At 66.8% G+C, this 21,248-nt stretch overlaps 2 protein-coding genes across 3 annotated transcripts in view; one reads left to right on the forward strand and one right to left on the reverse strand.

Annotated features, from left to right (window-relative positions):
• Positions 1-1,299: 1,299 nt before the first annotated feature.
• LOC123755354 (bestrophin-2) overlaps positions 1,300-21,248 on the forward strand; it is a 394,846-nt gene continuing 374,897 nt past the window's right edge. For both annotated transcript variants that reach the window (XM_069327625.1, XM_069327626.1), the window contains exon 1: positions 1,300-1,445. The gene's annotated coding sequence lies outside the window, so the exon portion shown is untranslated. The remainder of the gene's footprint in view (positions 1,446-21,248) is intronic.
• The window catches only part of LOC123755238 (fibrous sheath CABYR-binding protein-like), a 21,512-nt gene continuing 2,706 nt past the window's right edge, over positions 2,443-21,248 (reverse strand). The window contains exons 2-4 of the mRNA XM_069327992.1: positions 4,509-4,875; positions 3,706-4,454; positions 2,443-3,495 (exon numbers count right to left, since the gene is read on the reverse strand). Coding sequence (XP_069184093.1) covers positions 2,443-3,495; positions 3,706-4,454; positions 4,509-4,875 — 2,169 coding nt within the window. The remainder of the gene's footprint in view (positions 3,496-3,705; positions 4,455-4,508; positions 4,876-21,248) is intronic.

A 21,248-nucleotide genomic window follows, 5' to 3' on the forward strand; every position in this document is an offset into this window, starting at 1 on the left:
CATTTTTTTGTCTATAAATTTTGCAAGTATTTACCTCCTTAAAATTTTCTTAGATTTAGGACCTGCCCGAAACGCTGCGCGTGCTAGTGGCTTTACAAGACTGTAATTACCATATTTGTATCCTCACATTCCTTATGTACATTCGTGTATATGCATAAATAAATAAATAAATAAATAAATAAATAAATAAATAAATAAAAATGGTAAAAATGTTCAAGTTCAAGTAAGTTTATTGAGACAAGAAAAAAATACATCTCAAAGGGATAGAATAGCTTAGGCTATTTCTACCCCCCTAAGATAAAAATGTTCCATGGCCTATACATAGACAAGAGACTCAACTTCAGCACCCTCATATAATACATCACACAAAAAGTTTCAAAAACGGTCGCTATACTTTCTAAAATTAGATATAATGTTCCCAATTCTGCTCTCCTCTCATTATACTATGCACTAATCTCTCCCTATCTTACATTTATTTATTTATTTATATACAAGAAGGTACATTGGGTTAGAGAGAATACATATAGCATAGTATTTACAATCTTGTAAAGCCACTAGTACGCGCAGCGTTTCGGGCAGGTCCTTTAATCTAACAGATAATTTTAAGTAGGTAAATTCTAGCAGAATTAATCAAATGATAACAGATACATTGCAAGAAAAAAATGAGATGAGAGAGAATAGTAAGTATATTTAAGCACATTGGTATATTAAATTACATTGACAACTTGATTGGTAATTTAAACAAGATTAACAGACACCGTACAGCAAATTGATAGCACATATAAGAAGACAGTAATGATCACATTGGTAAAGATGTTCGGATTGGGTACATAAAGATAGGGAGATTGGGTAGCAATAGATACAGTGCAATTTTATCACGAATGTAAATATCACGAATGTAATCTCACCAACCTATTGTACCTTCTTGTAAATAAATTATTATGTTATTACTTGATAATGGTCCAGAACGGACAGAAACGTCGTCGTCTCTTCATGTGTGGTTTGATCATTATATCTTCAGCCACGTTATTGTGACTCATCGTCTGCATAGTCATTTGCATAGTCGTTCTTACATAATAAACATAATAAGTTCAGTTCTTGAACCCATTATGTTGCTCTGTAACCCTTTCCACTTCCCCTCACGGGATGGGTATAGGGTGCACAATAAATATATGACTCAATGAACCAATGTTGTCAGTGAATGTTATAAAAACCGATCAAGTTCAAAACTCTCATCTGATCAGCTTGTAAACAAAAACACGTGGCGGCGTGACGTCACAGGCAAGGGGTCCCAACCATGTGAGAAAGAGCCAGTTACTCAGTGTTGCTCGAGGTGTGGTGGAAGGGTGCGTGCGGCCGGTCTCTCTCCTCAACCTGGTACTCTGTTCACCATACAGTGGACACGTCGTCACCATCGTCTCCCTCTGCTGACAGAGACAGTAAAGGTGCGTCACAAGTGTTGGCTGACAGCTGCCGCAACAGTTGTCTATAGTATTTCTCTACGGAAATGCTATAGACAAAAAAACCGTTGGTCATGTTTTATTAATTATCGAGACACCTGTTCAATCATAATTTACTCTGAGTGTGGTATGAGTAATCTCAGGCGGGACAGAACTGGTTGGGCACGCTTCCTTTCACCTAATGTCTCTGTTCACCTAGTAGTAAACAGGTAGGTAGCTGTAGCGTAGGTAGGTAGCGTGGTGTTAGCGAAGTGTTGTGGGGCCCGTCTTGGGGAGCCGCTAGTGCTGTCCTAGGGGACACCTCCTTATAGGCCTACACTATATATACACGCAGGCTCCCTGTCACGGGGGACACCTCCGTATAGGCCTACACTATATATACACGCAGGCTCCCTGTCACGGGGGACACCTCCTTATAGGCCTACACTATATATACACGCAGGCTCCCTGTCACGGGGGACACCTCCGTATAGGCCTACACTATATATACACGCAGGCTCCCTGTCACGGGGGACACCTCCGTATAGGCCTACACTATATATACACGCAGGCTCCCTGTCACGGGGGACACCTCCGTACAGGCCTACACTATATATACACGCAGGCTCCCTGTCACGGGGGACACCTCCGTATAGGCCTACACTATATATACACGCAGGCTCCCTGTCACGGGGGACACCTCCGTATAGGCCTACACTATATATACACGCAGGCTCCCTGTCACGGGGGACACCTCCGTACAGGCCTACACTATATATACACGCAGGCTCCCTGTCACGGGGGACACCTCCGTATAGGCCTACACTATATATACACGCAGGCTCCCTGTCACGGGGGACACCTCCGTATAGGCCTACACTATATATACACGCAGGCTCCCTGTCACGGGGGACACCTCCGTACAGGCCTACACTATATATACACGCAGGCTCCCTGTCCCCGACAACGGAACTCTTTGATGTTAATGTGATGTATATACAAATTATGTATCGGTATGTGCCTGCTCACTAGGTGCCTGCTCAGTAGGTGCCTGCTCACTAGGTGCCTGCTCAGTAGGTGCCTGCTCAGTAGGTGCCTGCTCACTAGGTGCCTGCTCAGTAGGTGCCTGCTCACTAGGTGCCTGCTCAGTAGGTGCCTGCTCACTAGGTGCCTGCTCAGTAGGTGCCTGCTCACTAGGTGCCTGCTCAGTAGGTGCCTGCTCACTAGGTGCCTGCTCAGTAGGTGCCTGCTCACTAGGTGCCTGCTCAGTAGGTGCCTGCTCACTAGGTGCCTGCTCACTAGGTGCCTGCTCAGTAGGTGCCTGCTCACTAGGTTCCTGCTCACTAGGTGCCTGCTCACTAGGTGCCTGCTCACTATGTGCCTGCTCAGTATGTGCCTGCTCACTATGTGCCTGCTCACTATGTGCCTGCTCACTATGTGCCTGCTCACTATGTGCCTGCTCAGTATGTGCCTGCTCACTATGTGCCTGCTCACTATGTGCCTGCTCACTATGTGCCTGCTCACTATGTGCCTGCTCAGTAGGTGCCTGCTCACTAGGTGCCTGCTCACTATGTGCCTGCTCACTATGTGCCTGCTCACTATGTGCCTGCTCACTATGTGCCTGCTCACTAGGTGCCTGCTCACTAGGTGCCTGCTCACTATGTGCCTGCTCACTATGTGCCTGCTCACTATGTGCCTGCTCACTATGTGCCTGCTCACTATGTGCCTGCTCACTATGTGCCTGCTCACTATGTGCCTGCTCACTAGGTGCCTGCTCACTAGGTGCCTGCTCACTATGTGCCTGCTCACTATGTGCCTGCTCACTATGTGCCTGCTCAGTATGTGCCTGCTCACTATGTGCCTGCTCACTATGTGCCTGCTCACTATGTGCCTGCTCACTAGGTGCCTGCTCACTAGGTGCCTGCTCACTAGGTGCCTGCTCACTAGGTGCCTGCTCACTAGGTGCCTGCTCACTATGTGCCTGCTCACTATGTGCCTGCTCACTATGTGCCTGCTCACTAGGTGCCTGCTCACTAGGTGCCTGCTCAGTATGTGCCTGCTCAGTATGTGCCTGCTCAGTATGTGCCTACTCACTAGGTGCCTGCTCACTAGGTGCCTGCTCACTATGTGCCTGCTCACTATGTGCCTGCTCACTATGTGCCTGCTCACTAGGTGCCTGCTCACTATGTGCCTGCTCGGTATGTGCCTGCTCGGTATGTGCCTGCTCAGTATGTGCCTGCTCAGTATGTGCCTACTCACTATGTGCCTGCTCACTAGGTGCCTGCTCACTATGTGCCTGCTCACTATGTGCCTGCTCACTATGTGCCTGCTCACTATGTGCCTGCTCACTACGTGCCTGCTCAGTAGGTGCCTGCTCACTAGGTGCCTGCTCACTAGGTGCCTGCTCAGTAGGTGCCTGCTCAGTAGGTGCCTGCTCACTATGTGCCTGCTCACTAGGTGCCTTCTCAGTAGGTGCCTGCTCAGTAGGTGCCTGCTCAGTAGGTGCCTGCTCACTATGTGCCTGCTCAGTAGGTGCCTGCTCAGTAGGTGCCTGCTCAGTAGGTGCCTGCTCAGTAGGTGCCTGCTCACTATGTGCCTGCTCACTATGTGCCTGCTCACTAGGTGCCTGCTCACTAGGTGCCTGCTCACTAGGTGCCTGCTCACTATGTGCCTGCTCACTAGGTGCCTGCTCAGTAGGTGCCTGCTCACTATGTGCCTGCTCAGTAGGTGCCTGCTCACTAGGTGCCTGCTCACTAGGTGCCTGCTCAGTAGGTGCCTGCTCAGTAGGTGCCTGCTCAGTATGTGCCTGCTCACTATGTGCCTGCTCACTATGTGCCTGCTCACTATGTGCCTGCTCACTAGGTGCCTGCTCAGTAGGTGCCTGCTCACTATGTGCCTGCTCACTAGGTGCCTGCTCACTAGGTGCCTGCTCACTAGGTGCCTGCTCACTAGGTGCCTGCTCACTATGTGCCTGCTCAGTAGGTGCCTGCTCACTATGTGCCTGCTCACTATGTGCTTGCTCAGTATGTGCCTGCTCACTATGTGCCTGCTCACTATGTGCCTACTCACTATGTGCCTGCTCACTAGGTGCCTTCTCAGTAGGTGCCTGCTCACTATGTGCCTGCTCACTAGGTGCCTGCTCACTAGGTGCCTGCTCACTATGTGCCTGCTCAGTAGGTGCCTGCTCACTATGTGCCTGCTCACTATGTGCCTGCTCACTATGTGCCTGCTCACTATGTGCTTGCTCACTATGTGCCTGCTCACTAGGTGCCTGCTCACTATGTGCCTGCTCACTATGTGCCTGCTCACTAGGTGCCTGCTCACTAGGTGCCTGCTCACTATGTGCCTGCTCACTATGTGCCTGCTCACTAGGTGCCTTCTCAGTAGGTGCCTTCTCAGTAGGTGCCTGCTCACTAGGTGCCTGCTCACTATGTGCCTGCTCACTATGTGCCTACTCACTATGTGCCTGCTCACTATGTGCCTGCTCACTATGTGCCTGCTCACTAGGTGCCTTCTCAGTAGGTGCCTGCTCACTATGTGCCTACTCACTATGTGCCTGCTCACTATGTGCCTGCTCACTATGTGCCTACTCACTATGTGCCTGCTCACTAGGTGCCTGCTCACTATGTGCCTGCTCACTAGGTGCCTTCTCAGTAGGTGCCTGCTCAGTAGGTGCCTGCTTAGTGGGGGTCCACTCAGGGGCGGCGGCCAGTGGGGCCCACTCAGGGGCGGCGGCCAGTGGGGTCCACTCAGGGGCGGCGGCCAGTGGGGTCCACTCAGGGGCGGCGGCCAGTGGGGTCCACTCAGGGGCGGCGGCCAGTGGGGTCCACTCAGGGGCGGCGGCCAGTGGGGTCCACTCAGGGGCGGCGGCCAGTGGGGTCCACTCAGGGGCGGCGGCCAGTGGGGTCCACTCAGGGGCGGCGGCCAGTGGGGTCCACTCAGGGGCGGCGGCCAGTGGGGTCCACTCAGGGGCGGCGGCCAGTGGGGTCCACACAGGGGCGGCGGCCAGTGGGGTCCACACAAGGGTGGCGGCCAGTGGGGTGGCGGGGTGGACACTGGGGTGGCGGGGTGGACACTGGGGTGGCCGGGTGGACACTGGGGTGGCCGGGTGGACACTGGGGTGGTGGGGGTGGACACTGGGGTGGTGGGGTGGACACTGGGGTGGCGGGGTGGACACTGGGGTGGCGGGGTGGACACTGGAGTGGCGGGGTGGACACTGGAGTGGTGGGGTGGACACTCAGGTGGACACTGGGGTGGCGGGGTGGACACTGGGGTGGCGGGGTGGACACTGGGGGTGGTGGGGTGGACACTGGGGTGGTGGGGTGGACACTGGGGGTGGTGGGGTGGACAGTGAGGTGGCCACTGGGGTGGTGGGGTGGCCACTGGGGTGGTGGGGTGGCCACTGGGGTGGTGGGGTGAGGTGGACACTGGGGTGGTGGGGTGAGGTGGACACTGGGGTGGTGGGGTGAGGTGGACACTGGGGTGGTGGGGTGAGGTGGACACTGGGGTGGTGGGGTGAGGTGGACACTGGGGTGGTGGGGTGAGGTGGACACTGGGGTGGTGGGGTGAGGTGGACACTGGGGTGGTGAGGTGGACACTGGGGTAGCGGGGTGGACACTGGGGTGGCGGGGTGGACACTGGGGTAGCGGGGTGGACACTGGGGTGGCGGGGTGGACACTGGGGTGGCGGGGTGGACACTGGGGTGGCGGGGTGGACACTGGGGTGGCGGGTTGGACACTGGGGTGGTGGGTTGGACACTGGGGTGGTGGGTTGGACACTGGGGTGGTGGGTTGGACACTGGGGTGGTGGGTTGGACACTGGGGTGGTGGGTTGGACACTGGGGTGGTGGGTTGGACACTGGGGTGGTGGGGTGGACACTGGGGTGGTGGGTTGGACACTGGGGTGGTGGGGTGGACACTGGGGTGGTGGGGTGGACACTGGGGTGGTGGGGTGGACACTGGGGTGGACACTGTGGTGGTGGGGTGGACATTGGGGTGGTGGGGTGGACACTGGGGTGGTGGGGTGGACACTGGAGTGGTGGGGTGGACACTGGAGTGGTGGGGTGGACACTGGGGTGGTGGGGTGGACACTGGGGTGGTGGGGTGGACACTGGGGTGGCGGGGTGGACACTGGGGTGGACACTGGGGTGGCGGGGTGGACACTGGGGTGGCGGGGTGGACACTGGGGTGGCGGGGTGGACGGTGGGGGTGGCGGGGTGGACGGTGGGGGTGGCGGGGTGGACGGTGGGGGTGGCGGGGTGGACACTGGGGTGGACACTGGGGTGGCGGGGTGGACACTGGGGTGGTGGGGTGGACGGTGGGGTGGCGGGGTGGACGGTGGGGTGGCGGGGTGGACACTGGGGTGGCGGGGTGGACACTGGGGGTGGTCGGGTGGACACTGGGGTGGTGGGGTGGACACTGGGGTGGACACTGGGGAGGACACGGGGGTGGCGGGGAGGACATGGGGGTGGCGGGGAGGACACGGGGGTGGCGGGGAGGACACGGGTGGTGGTGTGGCGTGGAGGACACGGGTGTGGCGGGGTGGACACGGGGGTGGTGTTGTGGTGGGGAGGACACGGGTGTGGCGGGGAGGACACTGGGGTGGTGTTGTGGTGGGGAGGACACGGGGGTGTTGTGGTGGGGAGGACACGGGGGTGTTGTGGTGGGGAGGACACGGGGGTGTTGTGGTGGGGAGGACACGGGGGTGTTGTGGTGGGGAGGACACGGGGGTGTTGTGGTGGGGAGGACACGGGGGTGTTGTGGTGGGGAGGACACGGGGGTGTTGTGGTGGGGAGGACACGGGTGTGGCGGGGAGGACACTGGGGTGGTGGTGTGGCGGGGAGGACACTGGGGTGGTGGTGTGGCGGGGAGGACATGGGGGTGTTGTGGTGGGGAGGACACTGGGTTGGCGGGGTGGACACTGGGGTGGCGGGGTGGACACTGGGGTGGCGGGGTGGACACTGGGATGGCGGGGTGGACACTGGGGTGGTGGGGTGGACACTGGGGTGGTGGGGTGGACACTGGGGTGGTGGGGTGGACATTGGGGTGGTGGGGTGGACACTGGGGTGGTGGGGTGGACACTGGGGTGGCGGGGTGGACACTGGGGTGGCGGGGTGGACACTGGGGTGGACACTGGGGTGGCGGGGTGGACACTGGGGTGGCGGGGTGGACGGTGGGGTGGCGGGGTGGACACTGGGGTGGCGGGGTGGACGGTGGGGTGGCGGGGTGGACGGTGGGGTGGCGGGGTGGACACTGGGGTGGACACTGGGGTGGACACTGGGGAGGACACGGGGGTGGCGGGGAGGACACGGGGGTGGCGGGGAGGACACTGGGGTGGTGGTGTGGCGTGGAGGACACGGGTGTGGCGGGGTGGACACGGGGGTGGTGTTGTGGTGGGGAGGACACGGGTGTGGCGGGGAGGACACTGGGGTGGTGTTGTGGTGGGGAGGACACGGGGGTGTTGTGGTGGGGAGGACACGGGTGTGGCGGGGAGGACACTGGGGTGGTGGTGTGGCGGGGAGGACATGGGGGTGTTGTGGTGGGGAGGACACTGGGGTGGCGGGGAGGACACTGGCGTGGTGGTGTGGTGGGGAGGACACTGGGGTGGCGGGGAGGACACGGGGGTGGCGGGGAGGACACGAGGGTGGTGGTGTGGCGGGGAGCACACGGGTGTGGCGGGGAGGACACGGGGGTGGTGTTGTGGTGGGGAGGACACGAGGGTGGTGTTGTGGCGGGGAGGACACGGGGGTGGTGTTGTGGCGGGGAGGACACGAGGGTGGTGGTGTGGCGGGGAGGACACGGGGGTGGTGGTGTGGCGGGGAGGACACGAGGGTGGTGTTGTGGCGGGGAGGACACGGGGGTGGTGGTGTGGCGGGGAGGACACGGGGGTTGTGGTGTGGCGGGGAGGACATGAGGGTGGTGTTGTGGTGGGGAGGACACGGGTGTGGCGGGGAGGACACGGGGGTGGTGGTGTGGCGGGGAGGACACGGGGGTGCTGGTGTGGCGGGGAGGACACGGGGGTGCTGGTGTGGCGGGGAGGACACGGGGGTGGTGGTGTGGCGGGGAGGACACGAGGGTGGTGGTGTGGCGGGGAGGACACGAGGGTGGTGGTGTGGCGGGGAGGACACGAGGGTGGTGTTGTGGCGGGGAGGACACGAGGGTGGTGTTGTGGCGGGAAGGACACGAGGGTGGTGGTGTGGCGGGGAGGACACGGGGGTGGTGTTGTGGCGGGGAGGACACGAGGGTGGTGTTGTGGCGGGGAGGACACGAGGGTGGTGGTGTGGCGGGGAGGACACGGGGGTGGTGGTGTGGCGGGGAGGACACGAGGGTGGTGGTGTGGCGGGGAGGACACGAGGGTGGTGGTGTGGCGGGGAGGACACGAGGGTGGTGGTGTGGCGGGGAGGACACGAGGGTGGTGGTGTGGCGGGGAGGACACGAGGGTGGTGGTGTGGCGGGGAGGACACGAGGGTGGTGGTGTGGCGGGGAGGACACGAGGGTGGTGGTGTGGCGGGGAGGACACGAGGGTGGTGGTGTGGCGGGGAGGACACGAGGGTGGTGGTGTGGCGGGGAGGACACGGGGGTGGACACTGGGGTGGACACTGTGGTGGTGGGGTGGACATTGGGGTGGTGGGGTGGACACTGGGGTGGTGGGGTGGACACTGTAGTGGTGGGGTGGACACTGGAGTGGTGGGGTGGACACTGGGGTGGTGGGGTGGACACTGGAGTGGTGGGGTGGACACTGGGGTGGTGGGGTGGACACTGGGGTGGCGGGGTGGACACTGGGGTGGCGGGGTGGACACTGGGGTGGCGGGGTGGACACTGGGGTGGACGGTGGGGGTGGCGGGGTGGACACTGGGGTGGCGGGGTGGACACTGGGGTGGCGGGGTGGACACTGGGGTGGCGGGGTGGACGGTGGGGTGGCGGGGTGGACGGTGGGGTGGCGGGGTGGACACTGGGGTGGCGAGGTGGACACTGGGGGTGGTCGGGTGGACACTGGGGTGGTGGGGTGGACACTGGGGTGGACACGGGGGTGGCGGGGAGGACACGGGGGTGGCGGGGAGGACACGGGTGGTGGTGTGGCGTGGAGGACACGGGTGTGGCGGGGTGGACACGGGGGTGGTGTTGTGGTGGGGAGGACACGGGTGTGGCGGGGAGGACACTGGGGTGGTGTTGTGGTGGGGAGGACACGGGGGTGTTGTGGTGGGGAGGACACGGGTGTGGCGGGGAGGACACTGGGGTGGTGGTGTGGCGGGGAGGACACTGGGGTGGTGGTGTGGCGGGGAGGACATGGGGGTGTTGTGGTGGGGAGGACACTGGGTTGGCGGGGTGGACACTGGGGTGGCGGGGTGGACACTGGGATGGCGGGGTGGACACTGGGGTGGTGGGGTGGACACTGGGGTGGCGGGGTGGACACTGGGGTGGCGGGGTGGACACTGGGGTGGTGGGGTGGACACTGGGGTGGACACTGTGGTGGTGGGGTGGACATTGGGGTGGTGGGGTGGACACTGGGGTGGTGGGGTGGACACTGGAGTGGTGGGGTGGACACTGGAGTGGTGGGGTGGACACTGGAGTGGTGGGGTGGACACTGGGGTGGTGGGGTGGACACTGGGGTGGTGGGGTGGACACTGGGGTGGTGGGGTGGACACTGGGGTGGCGGGGTGGACACTGGGGTGGACACTGGGGTGGCGGGGTGGACACTGGGGTGGCGGGGTGGACGGTGGGGGTGGCGGGGTGGACGGTGGGGGTGGCGGGGTGGACACTGGGGTGGACACTGGGGTGGCGGGGTGGACACTGGGGTGGTGGGGTGGCGGGGTGGACGGTGGGGTGGCGGGGTGGACGGTGGGGTGGCGGGGTGGACACTGGGGTGGCGGGGTGGACACTGGGGGTGGTCGGGTGGACACTGGGGTGGTGGGGTGGACACTGGGGTGGACACTGGGGAGGACACGGGGGTGGCGGGGAGGACATGGGGGTGGCGGGGAGGACACGGGGGTGGCGGGGAGGACACGGGTGGTGGTGTGGCGTGGAGGACACGGGTGTGGCGGGGTGGACACGGGGGTGGTGTTGTGGCGGGGAGGACACTGGGGTGGTGGTGTGGCGGGGAGGACACTGGGGTGGTGGTGTGGCGGGGAGGACACTGGGGTGGTGGTGTGGCGGGGAGGACATGGGGGTGTTGTGGTGGGGAGGACACTGGGTTGGCGGGGTGGACACTGGGGTGGCGGGGTGGACACTGGGGTGGCGGGGTGGACACTGGGATGGCGGGGTGGACACTGGGGTGGTGGGGTGGACACTGGGGTGGTGGGGTGGACACTGGGGTGGTAGGGTGGACATTGGGGTGGTGGGGTGGACACTGGGGTGGTGGGGTGGACACTGGGGTGGTGGGGTGGACACTGGGGTGGCGGGGTGGACACTGGGGTGGACACTGGGGTGGCGGGGTGGACACTGGGGTGGCGGGGTGGACGGTGGGGTGGCGGGGTGGACACTGGGGTGGCGGGGTGGACGGTGGGGTGGCGGGGTGGACGGTGGGGTGGCGGGGTGGACACTGGGGTGGACACTGGGGTGGACACTGGGGAGGACACGGGGGTGGCGGGGAGGACACGGGGGTGGCGGGGAGGACACTGGGGTGGTGGTGTGGCGTGGAGGACACGGGTGTGGCGGGGTGGACACGGGGGTGGTGTTGTGGTGGGGAGGACACGGGTGTGGCGGGGAGGACACTGGGGTGGTGTTGTGGTGGGGAGGACACGGGTGTGGCGGGGAGGACACTGGGGTGGTGGTGTGGCGGGGAGGACATGGGGGTGTTGTGGTGGGGAGGACACTGGGGTGGCGGGGAGGACACTGGCGTGGTGGTGTGGTGGGGAGGACACTGGGGTGGCGGGGAGGACACGGGGGTGGCGGGGAGGACACGAGGGTGGTGGTGTGGCGGGGAGCACACGGGTGTGGCGGGGAGGACACGGGGGTGGTGTTGTGGTGGGGAGGACACGAGGATGGTGTTGTGGCGGGGAGGACACGGGGGTGGTGTTGTGGCGGGGAGGACACGAGGGTGGTGGTGTGGCGGGGACGACACGGGGGTGGTGGTGTGGCGGGGAGGACACGAGGGTGGTGTTGTGGCGGGGAGGACACGGGGGTGGTGGTGTGGCGGGGAGGACACGGGGGTGGTGGTGTGGCGGGGAGGACATGAGGGTGGTGTTGTGGTGGGGAGGACACGGGTGTGGCGGGGAGGACACGGGGGTGGTGGTGTGGCGGGGAGGACACGGGGGTGCTGGTGTGGCGGGGAGGACACGGGGGTGGTGGTGTGGCGGGGAGGACACGAGGGTGGTGGTGTGGCGGGGAGGACACGGGGGTGCTGGTGTGGCGGGGAGGACACGGGGGTGGTGGTGTGGCGGGGAGGACACGAGGGTGGTGGTGTGGCGGGGAGGACACGAGGGTGGTGGTGTGGCGGGGAGGACACGAGGGTGGTGGTGTGGCGGGGAGGACACGAGGGTGGTGTTGTGGCGGGGAGGACACGAGGGTGGTGGTGTGGCGGGAAGGACACGAGGGTGGTGGTGTGGCGGGGAGGACACGGGGGTGGTGTTGTGGCGGGGAGGACACGAGGGTGGTGTTGTGGCGGGGAGGACACGAGGGTGGTGGTGTGGCGGGGAGGACACGAGGGTGGTGGTGTGGCGGGGAGGACACGAGGGTGGTGGTGTGGCGGGGAGGACACGAGGGTGGTGGTGTGGCGGGGAGGACACGGGGGTGGTGTTGTGGCGGGGAGGACACGGGGGTGGTGGTGTGGCGGGGAGGACACGGGGGTGGTGGTGTGGCAGGGAGGACACGGGGGTGGTGGTGTGGCGGGGAGGACACGGGGGTGGTGGTGTGGCGGGGAGGACACGAGGGTGGTGGTGTGGCGGGGAGGACACGAGGGTGGTGGTGTGGCGGGGAGGACACGAGGGTGGTGGTGTGGCGGGGAGGACACGGGGGTGGTGGTGTGGCGGGGAGGACACGGGGGTGGTGTTGTGGCGGGGAGGACACGGGGGTGGTGGTGTGGCGGGGAGGACACGGGGGTGGTGGTGTGGCGGGGAGGACACGAGGGTGGTGGTGTGGCGGGGAGGACACGGGGGTGGTGGTGTGGCGGGGAGGACACGGGGGTGGTGGTGTGGCGGGGAGGACACGGGGGTGGTGGTGTGGCGGGGAGGACACGGGGGTGGTGTTGTGGCGGGGAGGACACGAGGGTGGTGGTGTGGCGGGGAGGACACGAGGGTGGTGGTGTGGCGGGGAGGACACGGGGGTGGTGGTGTGGCGGGGAGGACACGGGGGTGGTGGTGTGGCGGGGAGGACACGGGGGTGGTGGTGTGGCGGGGAGGACACGGGGGTGGTGGTGTGGCGGGGAGGACACGAGGGTGGTGGTGTGGCGGGGAGGACACGAGGGTGGTGGTGTGGCGGGGAGGACACGAGGGTGGTGGTGTGGCGGGGAGGACACGAGGGTGGTGGTGTGGCGGGGAGGACACGAGGGTGGTGGTGTGGCGGGGAGGACACGAGGGTGGTGGTGTGGCGGGGAGGACACGGGGGTGGACACTGGGGTGGACACTGGAGTGGTGGGGTGGACACTGGAGTGGTGGGGTGGACACTGGGGTGGTGGGGTGGACACTGGAGTGGTGGGGTGGACACTGGGGTGGTGGGGTGGACACTGGGGTGGCGAGGTGGACACTGGGGTGGCGGGGTGGACACTGGGGTGGCGGGGTGGACACTGGGGTGGCGGGGTGGACGGTGGGGGTGGCGGGGTGGACACTGGGGTGGCGGGGTGGACACTGGGGTGGCGGGGTGGACGGTGGGGTGGCGGGGTGGACGGTGGGGTGGCGGGGTGGACACTGGGGTGGCGGGGTGGACACTGGGGGTGGTCGGGTGGACACTGGGGTGGACACTGGGGTGGACACTGGGGTGGACACTGGGGTGGACACTGGGGTGGACACGGGGGTGGCGGGGAGGACACGGGGGTGGCGGGGAGGACACGGGGGTGGCGGGGAGGACACGGGTGGTGGTGTGGCGTGGAGGACACGGGTGTGGCGGGGTGGACACGGGGGTGGTGTTGTGGTGGGGAGGACACGGGTGTGGCGGGGAGGACACTGGGGTGGTGTTGTGGTGGGGAGGACACGGGGGTGTTGTGGTGGGGAGGACACGGGTGTGGCGGGGAGGACACTGGGGTGGTGGTGTGGCGGGGAGGACACTGGGGTGGTGGTGTGGCGGGGAGGACATGGGGGTGTTGTGGTGGGGAGGACACTGGGTTGGCGGGGTGGACACTGGGGTGGCGGGGTGGACACTGGGATGGCGGGGTGGACACTGGGGTGGTGGGGTGGACACTGGGGTGGTGGGGTGGACACTGGGGTGGTAGGGTGGACATTGGGGTGGTGGGGTGGACACTGGGGTGGTGGGGTGGACACTGGGGTGGTGGGGTGGACACTGGGGTGGCGGGGTGGACACTGTGGTGGCGGGGTGGACACTGGGGTGGACACTGGGGTGGCGGGGTGGACACTGGGGTGGCGGGGTGGACGGTGGGGTGGCGGGGTGGACACTGGGGTGGCGGGGTGGACGGTGGGGTGGCGGGGTTTACGGTGGGGTGGCGGGGTGGACGGTGGGGTGGCGGGGTGGACACTGGGGTGGACACTGGGGAGGACACGGGGGTGGCGGGGAGGACACGGGGGTGGCGGGGAGGACACTGGGGTGGTGGTGTGGCGTGGAGGACACGGGTGTGGCGGGGTGGACACGGGGGTGGTGTTGTGGTGGGGAGGACACGGGTGTGGCGGGGAGGACACTGGGGTGGTGTTGTGGTGGGGAGGACACGGGGGTGTTGTGGTGGGGAGGACACGGGTGTGGCGGGGAGGACACTGGGGTGGTGGTGTGGCGGGGAGGACATGGGGGTGTTGTGGTGGGGAGGACACTGGGGTGGCGGGGAGGACACTGGCGTGGTGGTGTGGAGGGGAGGACACTGGGGTGGCGGGGAGGACACGGGGGTGGCGGGGAGGACACGAGGGTGGTGGTGTGGCGGGGAGCACACGGGTGTGGCGGGGAGGACACGGGGGTGGTGTTGTGGTGGGGAGGACACGAGGGTGGTGTTGTGGCGGGGAGGACACGGGGGTGGTGTTGTGGCGGGGAGGACACGAGGGTGGTGGTGTGGCGGGGAGGACACGGGGGTGGTGGTGTGGCGGGGAGGACACGAGGGTGGTGGTGTGGCGGGGAGGACACGGGGGTGGTGGTGTGGCGGGGAGGACACGAGGGTGGTGTTGTGGCGGGGAGGACACGGGGGTGGTGGTGTGGCGGGGAGGACATGAGGGTGGTGTTGTGGTGGGGAGGACACGGGTGTGGCGGGGAGGACACGGGGGTGGTGGTGTGGCGGGGAGGACACGGGGGTGCTGGTGTGGCGGGGAGGACACGGGGGTGGTGTTGTGGCGGGGAGGACACGAGGGTGGTGTTGTGGCGGGGAGGACACGAGGGTGGTGGTGTGGCGGGGAGGACACGGGTGTGGCGGGGTGGACACTGGGGTGGTGGTGTGGTGGGGAGGACACGGGGGTGGTGGTGTGGCGGGGAGGACACGAGGGTGGTGGTGTGGCGGGGAGGACACGAGGGTGGTGGTGTGGCGGGGAGGACACGAGGGTGGTGTTGTGGCGGGGAGGACACGAGGGTGGTGTTGTGGCGGGGAGGACACGAGGGTGGTGGTGTGGCGGGGAGGACACGAGGGTGGTGGTGTGGCGGGGAGGACACGGGGGTGGTGTTGTGGTGGGGAGGACACGGGTGTGGCGGGGAGGACACGGGGGTGGTGTTGTGGCGGGGAGGACACGGGGGTGGTGGTGTGGCGGGGAGGACACGAGGGTGGTGGTGTGGTGGGGAGGACACGAGGGTGGTGGTGTGGCGGGGAGGACACGGGGGTGGTGTTGTGGTGGGGAGGACACGGGTGTGGCGGGGAGGACACGGGGGTGGTGTTGTGGCGGGGAGGACACGGGGGTGGTGGTGTGGCGGGGAGGACACGAGGGTGGTGGTGTGGCGGGGAGGACACGAGGGTGGTGGTGTGGCGGGGAGGACACGGGGGTGGTGGTGTGGCGGGGAGGACACGAGGGTGGTGGTGTGGCGGGGAGGACACGAGGGTGGTGGTGTGGCGGGGAGGACACGGGGGTGGTGTTGTGGCGGGGAGGACACGAGGGTGGTGGTGTGGCGGGGAGGACACGAGGGTGGTGGTGTGGCGGGGAGGACACGAGGGTGGTGGTGTGGCGGGGAGGACACGGGGGTGGTGGTGTGGCGGGGAGGACACGGGGGTGGTGTTGTGGAGGGGAGGACACGGGGGTGGTGGTGTGGCGGGGAGGACACGGGGGTGGTGGTGTGGCGGGGAGGACACGAGGGTGGTGGTGTGGCGGGGAGGACACGAGGGTGGTGGTGTGGCGGGGAGGACACGAGGGTGGTGGTGTGGCGGGGAGGACACGAGGGTGGTGGTGTGGCGGGGAGGACACGAGGGTGGTGGTGTGGCGGGGAGGACACGAGGGTGGTGGTGTGGCGGGGAGGACACGAGGGTGGTGGTGTGGCGGGGAGGACACGAGGGTGGTGGTGTGGCGGGGAGGACACGAGGGTGGTGGTGTGGCGGGGAGGACACGAGGGTGGTGGTGTGGCGGGGAGGACACGAGGGTGGTGGTGTGGCGGGGAGGACACGGGGGTGGTGGTGTGGCGGGGAGGACACGGGGGTGGTGGTGTGGCGGGGAGGACACGGGGGTGGTGTTGTGGCGGGGAGGACACGGGGGTGGTGTTGTGGCGGGGAGGACACGGGGGTGGTGGTGTGGCGGGGAGGACACGGGGGTGGTGGTGTGGCGGGGAGGACACGGGGGTGGTGGTGTGGCGGGGAGGACACGGGGGTGGTGTTGTGGCGGGGAGGACACGGGGGTGGTGGTGTGGCGGGGAGGACACGGGGGTGGTGGTGTGGCGGGGAGGACACGAGGGTGGTGGTGTGGCGGGGAGGACACGAGGGTGGTGGTGTGGCGGGGAGGACACGGGGGTGGTGGTGTGGCGGGGAGGACACGGGGGTGGTGGTGTGGCGGGGAGGACACGGGGGTGGTGTTGTGGCGGGGAGGACACGGGGGTGGTGTTGTGGCGGGGAGGACACGGGGGTGGTGTTGTGGCGGGGAGGACACGGGGGTGGTGTTGTGGCGGGGAGGACACGGGGGTGGTGTTGTGGCGGGGAGGACACGGGGGTGGTGGTGTGGCGGGGAGGACACGAGGGTGGTGGTGTGGCGGAAAGGACACGGGGGTGGTGGTGTGGCGGGGAGGACTCGGGGGTGGTGGTGTGGCGGGGAGGACACGGGGGTGGTGGTGTGGCGGGGAGGACACGAGGGTGGTGGTGTTGTGGCGGGGAGGACACGAGGGTGGTGGTGTGGCGGGGAGGACACGAGGGTGGTGTTGTGGCGGGGAGGACACGGGGGTGGTGGTGGTGTTGTGGCAGGGAGGACACGGGGGTGGTGGTGGTGTTGTGGCGGGGAGGACACGGGGGTGGTGGTGGTGTGGCGGGGAGGACACGGGGGTGGCGGTGTTGTGGCGGGGAGGACACGGGGGTGGCGGTGTTGTGGCGGGGAGGACACGGGGGTGGCGGTGTTGTGGCGGGGAGGACACGGGGGTGGCGGTGTTGTGGCGGGGAGGACACGGGGGTGGCGGTGTTGTGGCGGGGAGGACACGGGGGTGGCGGTGTTGTGGCGGGGAGGACACGGGGGTGGCGGTGTTGTGGCGGGGAGGACACGGGGGTGGCGGTGTTGTGGCGGGGAGGACACGGGGGTGGCGGTGTTGTGGCGGGGAGGACACGGGGGTGGCGGTGTTGTGGCTGGGAGGACACGGGGGTGGCGGTGTTGTGGCGGGGAGGACACGGGGGTGGCGGTGTTGTGGCGGGGAGGACACGGGGGTGGCGGTGTTGTGGCGGGGAGGACACGGGGGTGGCGGTGTTGTGGCGGGGAGGACACGGGGGTGGCGGTGTTGTGGCGGGGAGGACACGGGGGTGGCGGTGTTGTGGCGGGGAGGACACGGGGGTGGCGGTGTTGTGGCGGGGAGGACACGGGGGTGGCGGTGTTGTGGCGGGGAGGACACGGGGGTGGCGGTGTTGTGGCGGGGAGGACACGGGGGTGGCGGTGTTGTGGCGGGGAGGACACGGGGGTGGCGGTGTTGTGGCGGGGAGGACACGGGGGTGGCGGTGTTGTGGCGGGGAGGACACGGGGGTGGCGGTGTTGTGGCGGGGAGGACACGGGGGTGGCGGTGTTGTGGCGGGGAGGACACGGGGGTGGCGGTGTTGTGGCGGGGAGGACACGGGGGTGGCGGTGTTGTGGCGGGGAGGACACGGGGGTGGCGGTGTTGTGGCGGGGAGGACACGGGGGTGGCGGTGTTGTGGCGGGGAGGACACGGGGGTGGCGGTGTTGTGGCGGGGAGGACACGGGGGTGGCGGTGTTGTGGCGGGGAGGACACGGGGGTGGCGGTGTTGTGGCGGGGAGGACACGGGGGTGGCGGTGTTGTGGCGGGGAGGACACGGGGGTGGCGGTGTTGTGGCGGGGAGGACACGGGGGTGGCGGTGTTGTGGCGGGGAGGACACGGGGGTGGCGGTGTTGTGGCGGGGAGGACACGGGGGTGGCGGTGTTGTGGCGGGGAGGACACGGGGGTGGCGGTGTTGTGGCGGGGAGGACACGGGGGTGGCGGTGTTGTGGCGGGGAGGACACGGGGGTGGCGGTGTTGTGGCGGGGAGGACACGGGGGTGGCGGTGTTGTGGCGGGGAGGACACGGGGGTGGCGGTGTTGTGGCGGGGAGGACACGGGGGTGGCGGTGTTGTGGCGGGGAGGACACGGGGGTGGCGGTGTTGTGGCGGGGAGGACACGGGGGTGGCGGTGTTGTGGCGGGGAGGACACGGGGGTGGCGGTGTTGTGGCGGGGAGGACACGGGGGTGGCGGTGTTGTGGCGGGGAGGACACGGGGGTGGCGGTGTTGTGGCGGGGAGGACACGGGGGTGGCGGTGTTGTGGCGGGGAGGACACGGGGGTGGCGGTGTTGTGGCGGGGAGGACACGGGGGTGGCGGTGTTGTGGCGGGGAGGACACGGGGGTGGCGGTGTGGCGGGGAGGACACTGGGGTGGTGGTGTGGTGGGGAGGACACTGGGGTGGTGGTGTGGTGGGGAGGACACTGGAATGACGGTGTGGCAGGGAGGACACTGGGGTGGCGGTGTGGCGGGGAGGACACTGGGGTGGCGGTGTGGCGGGGAGGACACTGGGGTGGCGGGGAGGACACGGGGGTGGTGGTGTGGCGGGGAGGACACGGGGGTGGTGGTGTGGTGGGGAGGACACGGGTGTGGCGGGGTGGACACTGGGGTGGCGGTGTGGTGGGGAGGACACGGGGGTGGTGGTGTGGCGGGGAGGACACGGGGGTGGTGTTGTGGCGGGGAGGACACGAGGGTGGTGGTGTGGCGGGGAGGACACGGGTGTGGTGTTGTGGCGGGGAGGACACGGGGGTGGTGGTGTTGCGGGGAGGACACGGGGGTGGTGTTGTGGCGGGGAGGACACGAGGGTGGTGGTGTGGCGGGGAGGACACGGGGGTGGTGTTGTGGCGGGGAGGACACGGGGGTGGTGTTGTGGTGGGGAGGACACGGGTGTGGCGGGGAGGACACTGGGGTGGCGGTGTGGCGGGGAGGACATGGGTGTGGTGTTGTGGCGGGGAGGACACGGGGGTGGTGGTGTTGCGGGGAGGACACGGGGGTGGTGGTGTGGCGGGGAGGACACGAGGGTGGTGGTGTGGCGGGGAGGACACGAGGGTGGTGGTGTGGTGGGGAGGACACTGGGGTGGTGTTGTGGCGGGGAGGACACGGGGGTGGTGTTGTGGTGGGGAGGACACGGGTGTGGCGGGGAGGACACTGGGGTGGCGGTGTGGCGGGGAGGACACTGGGGTGGCGGGGAGGACACGGGAGTGGTGTGGTGGGGAGGACACGGGTGTGGCGGGGTAGACACTGGGGTGGCGGTGTGGTGGGGAGGACACTGGGGTGGCGGTGTGGCGGGGAGGACACTGGGGTGGTGGTGTGGCGGGGAGGACACGAGGGTGGTGGTGTGGCGGGGAGGACACGGGGGTGGTGGTGTGGCGGGGAGGACACGGGGGTGGTGGTGTGGCGGGGAGGACACGGGGGTGGTGGTGTGGCGGGGAGGACACGGGGGTGGTGTTGTGGCGGGGAGGACACGGGGGTGGTGTTGTGGCGGGGAGGACACGGGGGTGGTGTTGTGGCGGGGAGGACACGGGGGTGGTGTTGTGGCGGGGAGGACACGGGGGTGGTGTTGTGGCGGGGAGGACACGGGGGTGGTGGTGTGGCGGGGAGGACACGAGGGTGGTGGTGTGGCGGAAAGGACACGGGGGTGGTGGTGTGGCGGGGAGGACTCGGGGGTGGTGGTGTGGCGGGGAGGACACGGGGGTGGTGGTGTGGCGGGGAGGACACGAGGGTGGTGGTGTTGTGGCGGGGAGGACACGAGGGTGGTGGTGTGGCGGGGAGGACACGAGGGTGGTGTTGTGGCGGGGAGGACACGGGGGTGGTGGTGGTGTTGTGGCGGGGAGGACACGGGGGTGGTGGTGGTGTTGTGGCGGGGAGGACACGGGGGTGGTGGTGGTGTGGCGGGGAGGACACGGGGGTGGCGGTGTTGTGGCGGGGAGGACACGGGGGTGGCGGTGTTGTGGCGGGGAGGACACGGGGGTGGCGGTGTTGTGGCGGGGAGGACACGGGGGTGGCGGTGTTGTGGCGGGGAGGACACGGGGGTGGCGGTGTTGTGGCGGGGAGGACACGGGGGTGGCGGTGTTGTGGCGGGGAGGACACGGGGGTGGCGGTGTTGTGGCGGGGAGGACACGGGGGTGGCGGTGTTGTGGCGGGGAGGACACGGGGGTGGCGGTGTTGTGGCGGGGAGGACACGGGGGTGGCGGTGTTGTGGCGGGGAGGACACGGGGGTGGCGGTGTTGTGGCTGGGAGGACACGGGGGTGGCGGTGTTGTGGCGGGGAGGACACGGGGGTGGCGGTGTTGTGGCGGGGAGGACACGGGGGTGGCGGTGTTGTGGCGGGGAGGACACGGGGGTGGCGGTGTTGTGGCGGGGAGGACACGGGGGTGGCGGTGTTGTGGCGGGGAGGACACGGGGGTGGCGGTGTTGTGGCGGGGAGGACACGGGGGTGGCGGTGTTGTGGCGGGGAGGACACGGGGGTGGCGGTGTTGTGGCGGGGAGGACACGGGGGTGGCGGTGTTGTGGCGGGGAGGACACGGGGGTGGCGGTGTTGTGGCGGGGAGGACACGGGGGTGGCGGTGTTGTGGCGGGGAGGACACGGGGGTGGCGGTGTTGTGGCGGGGAGGACACGGGGGTGGCGGTGTTGTGGCGGGGAGGACACGGGGGTGGCGGTGTTGTGGCGGGAGGACACGGGGGTGGCGGTGTTGTGGCGGGGAGGACACGGGGGTGGCGGTGTTGTGGCGGGGAGGACACGGGGGTGGCGGTGTTGTGGCGGGGAGGACACGGGGGTGGCGGTGTTGTGGCGGGGAGGACACGGGGGTGGCGGTGTTGTGGCGGGGAGGACACGGGGGTGGCGGTGTTGTGGCGGGGAGGACACGGGGGTGGCGGTGTTGTGGCGGGGAGGACACGGGGGTGGCGGTGTTGTGGCGGGGAGGACACGGGGGTGGCGGTGTTGTGGCGGGGAGGACACGGGGGTGGCGGTGTTGTGGCGGGAGGACACGGGGGTGGCGGTGTTGTGGCGGGGAGGACACGGGGGTGGCGGTGTTGTGGCGGGGAGGACACGGGGGTGGCGGTGTTGTGGCGGGGAGGACA

This window comes from Procambarus clarkii, chromosome 20 (genome assembly GCF_040958095.1).
Source record: "Procambarus clarkii isolate CNS0578487 chromosome 20, FALCON_Pclarkii_2.0, whole genome shotgun sequence".
NCBI classification, from domain to species: domain Eukaryota; kingdom Metazoa; phylum Arthropoda; class Malacostraca; order Decapoda; family Cambaridae; genus Procambarus; species Procambarus clarkii.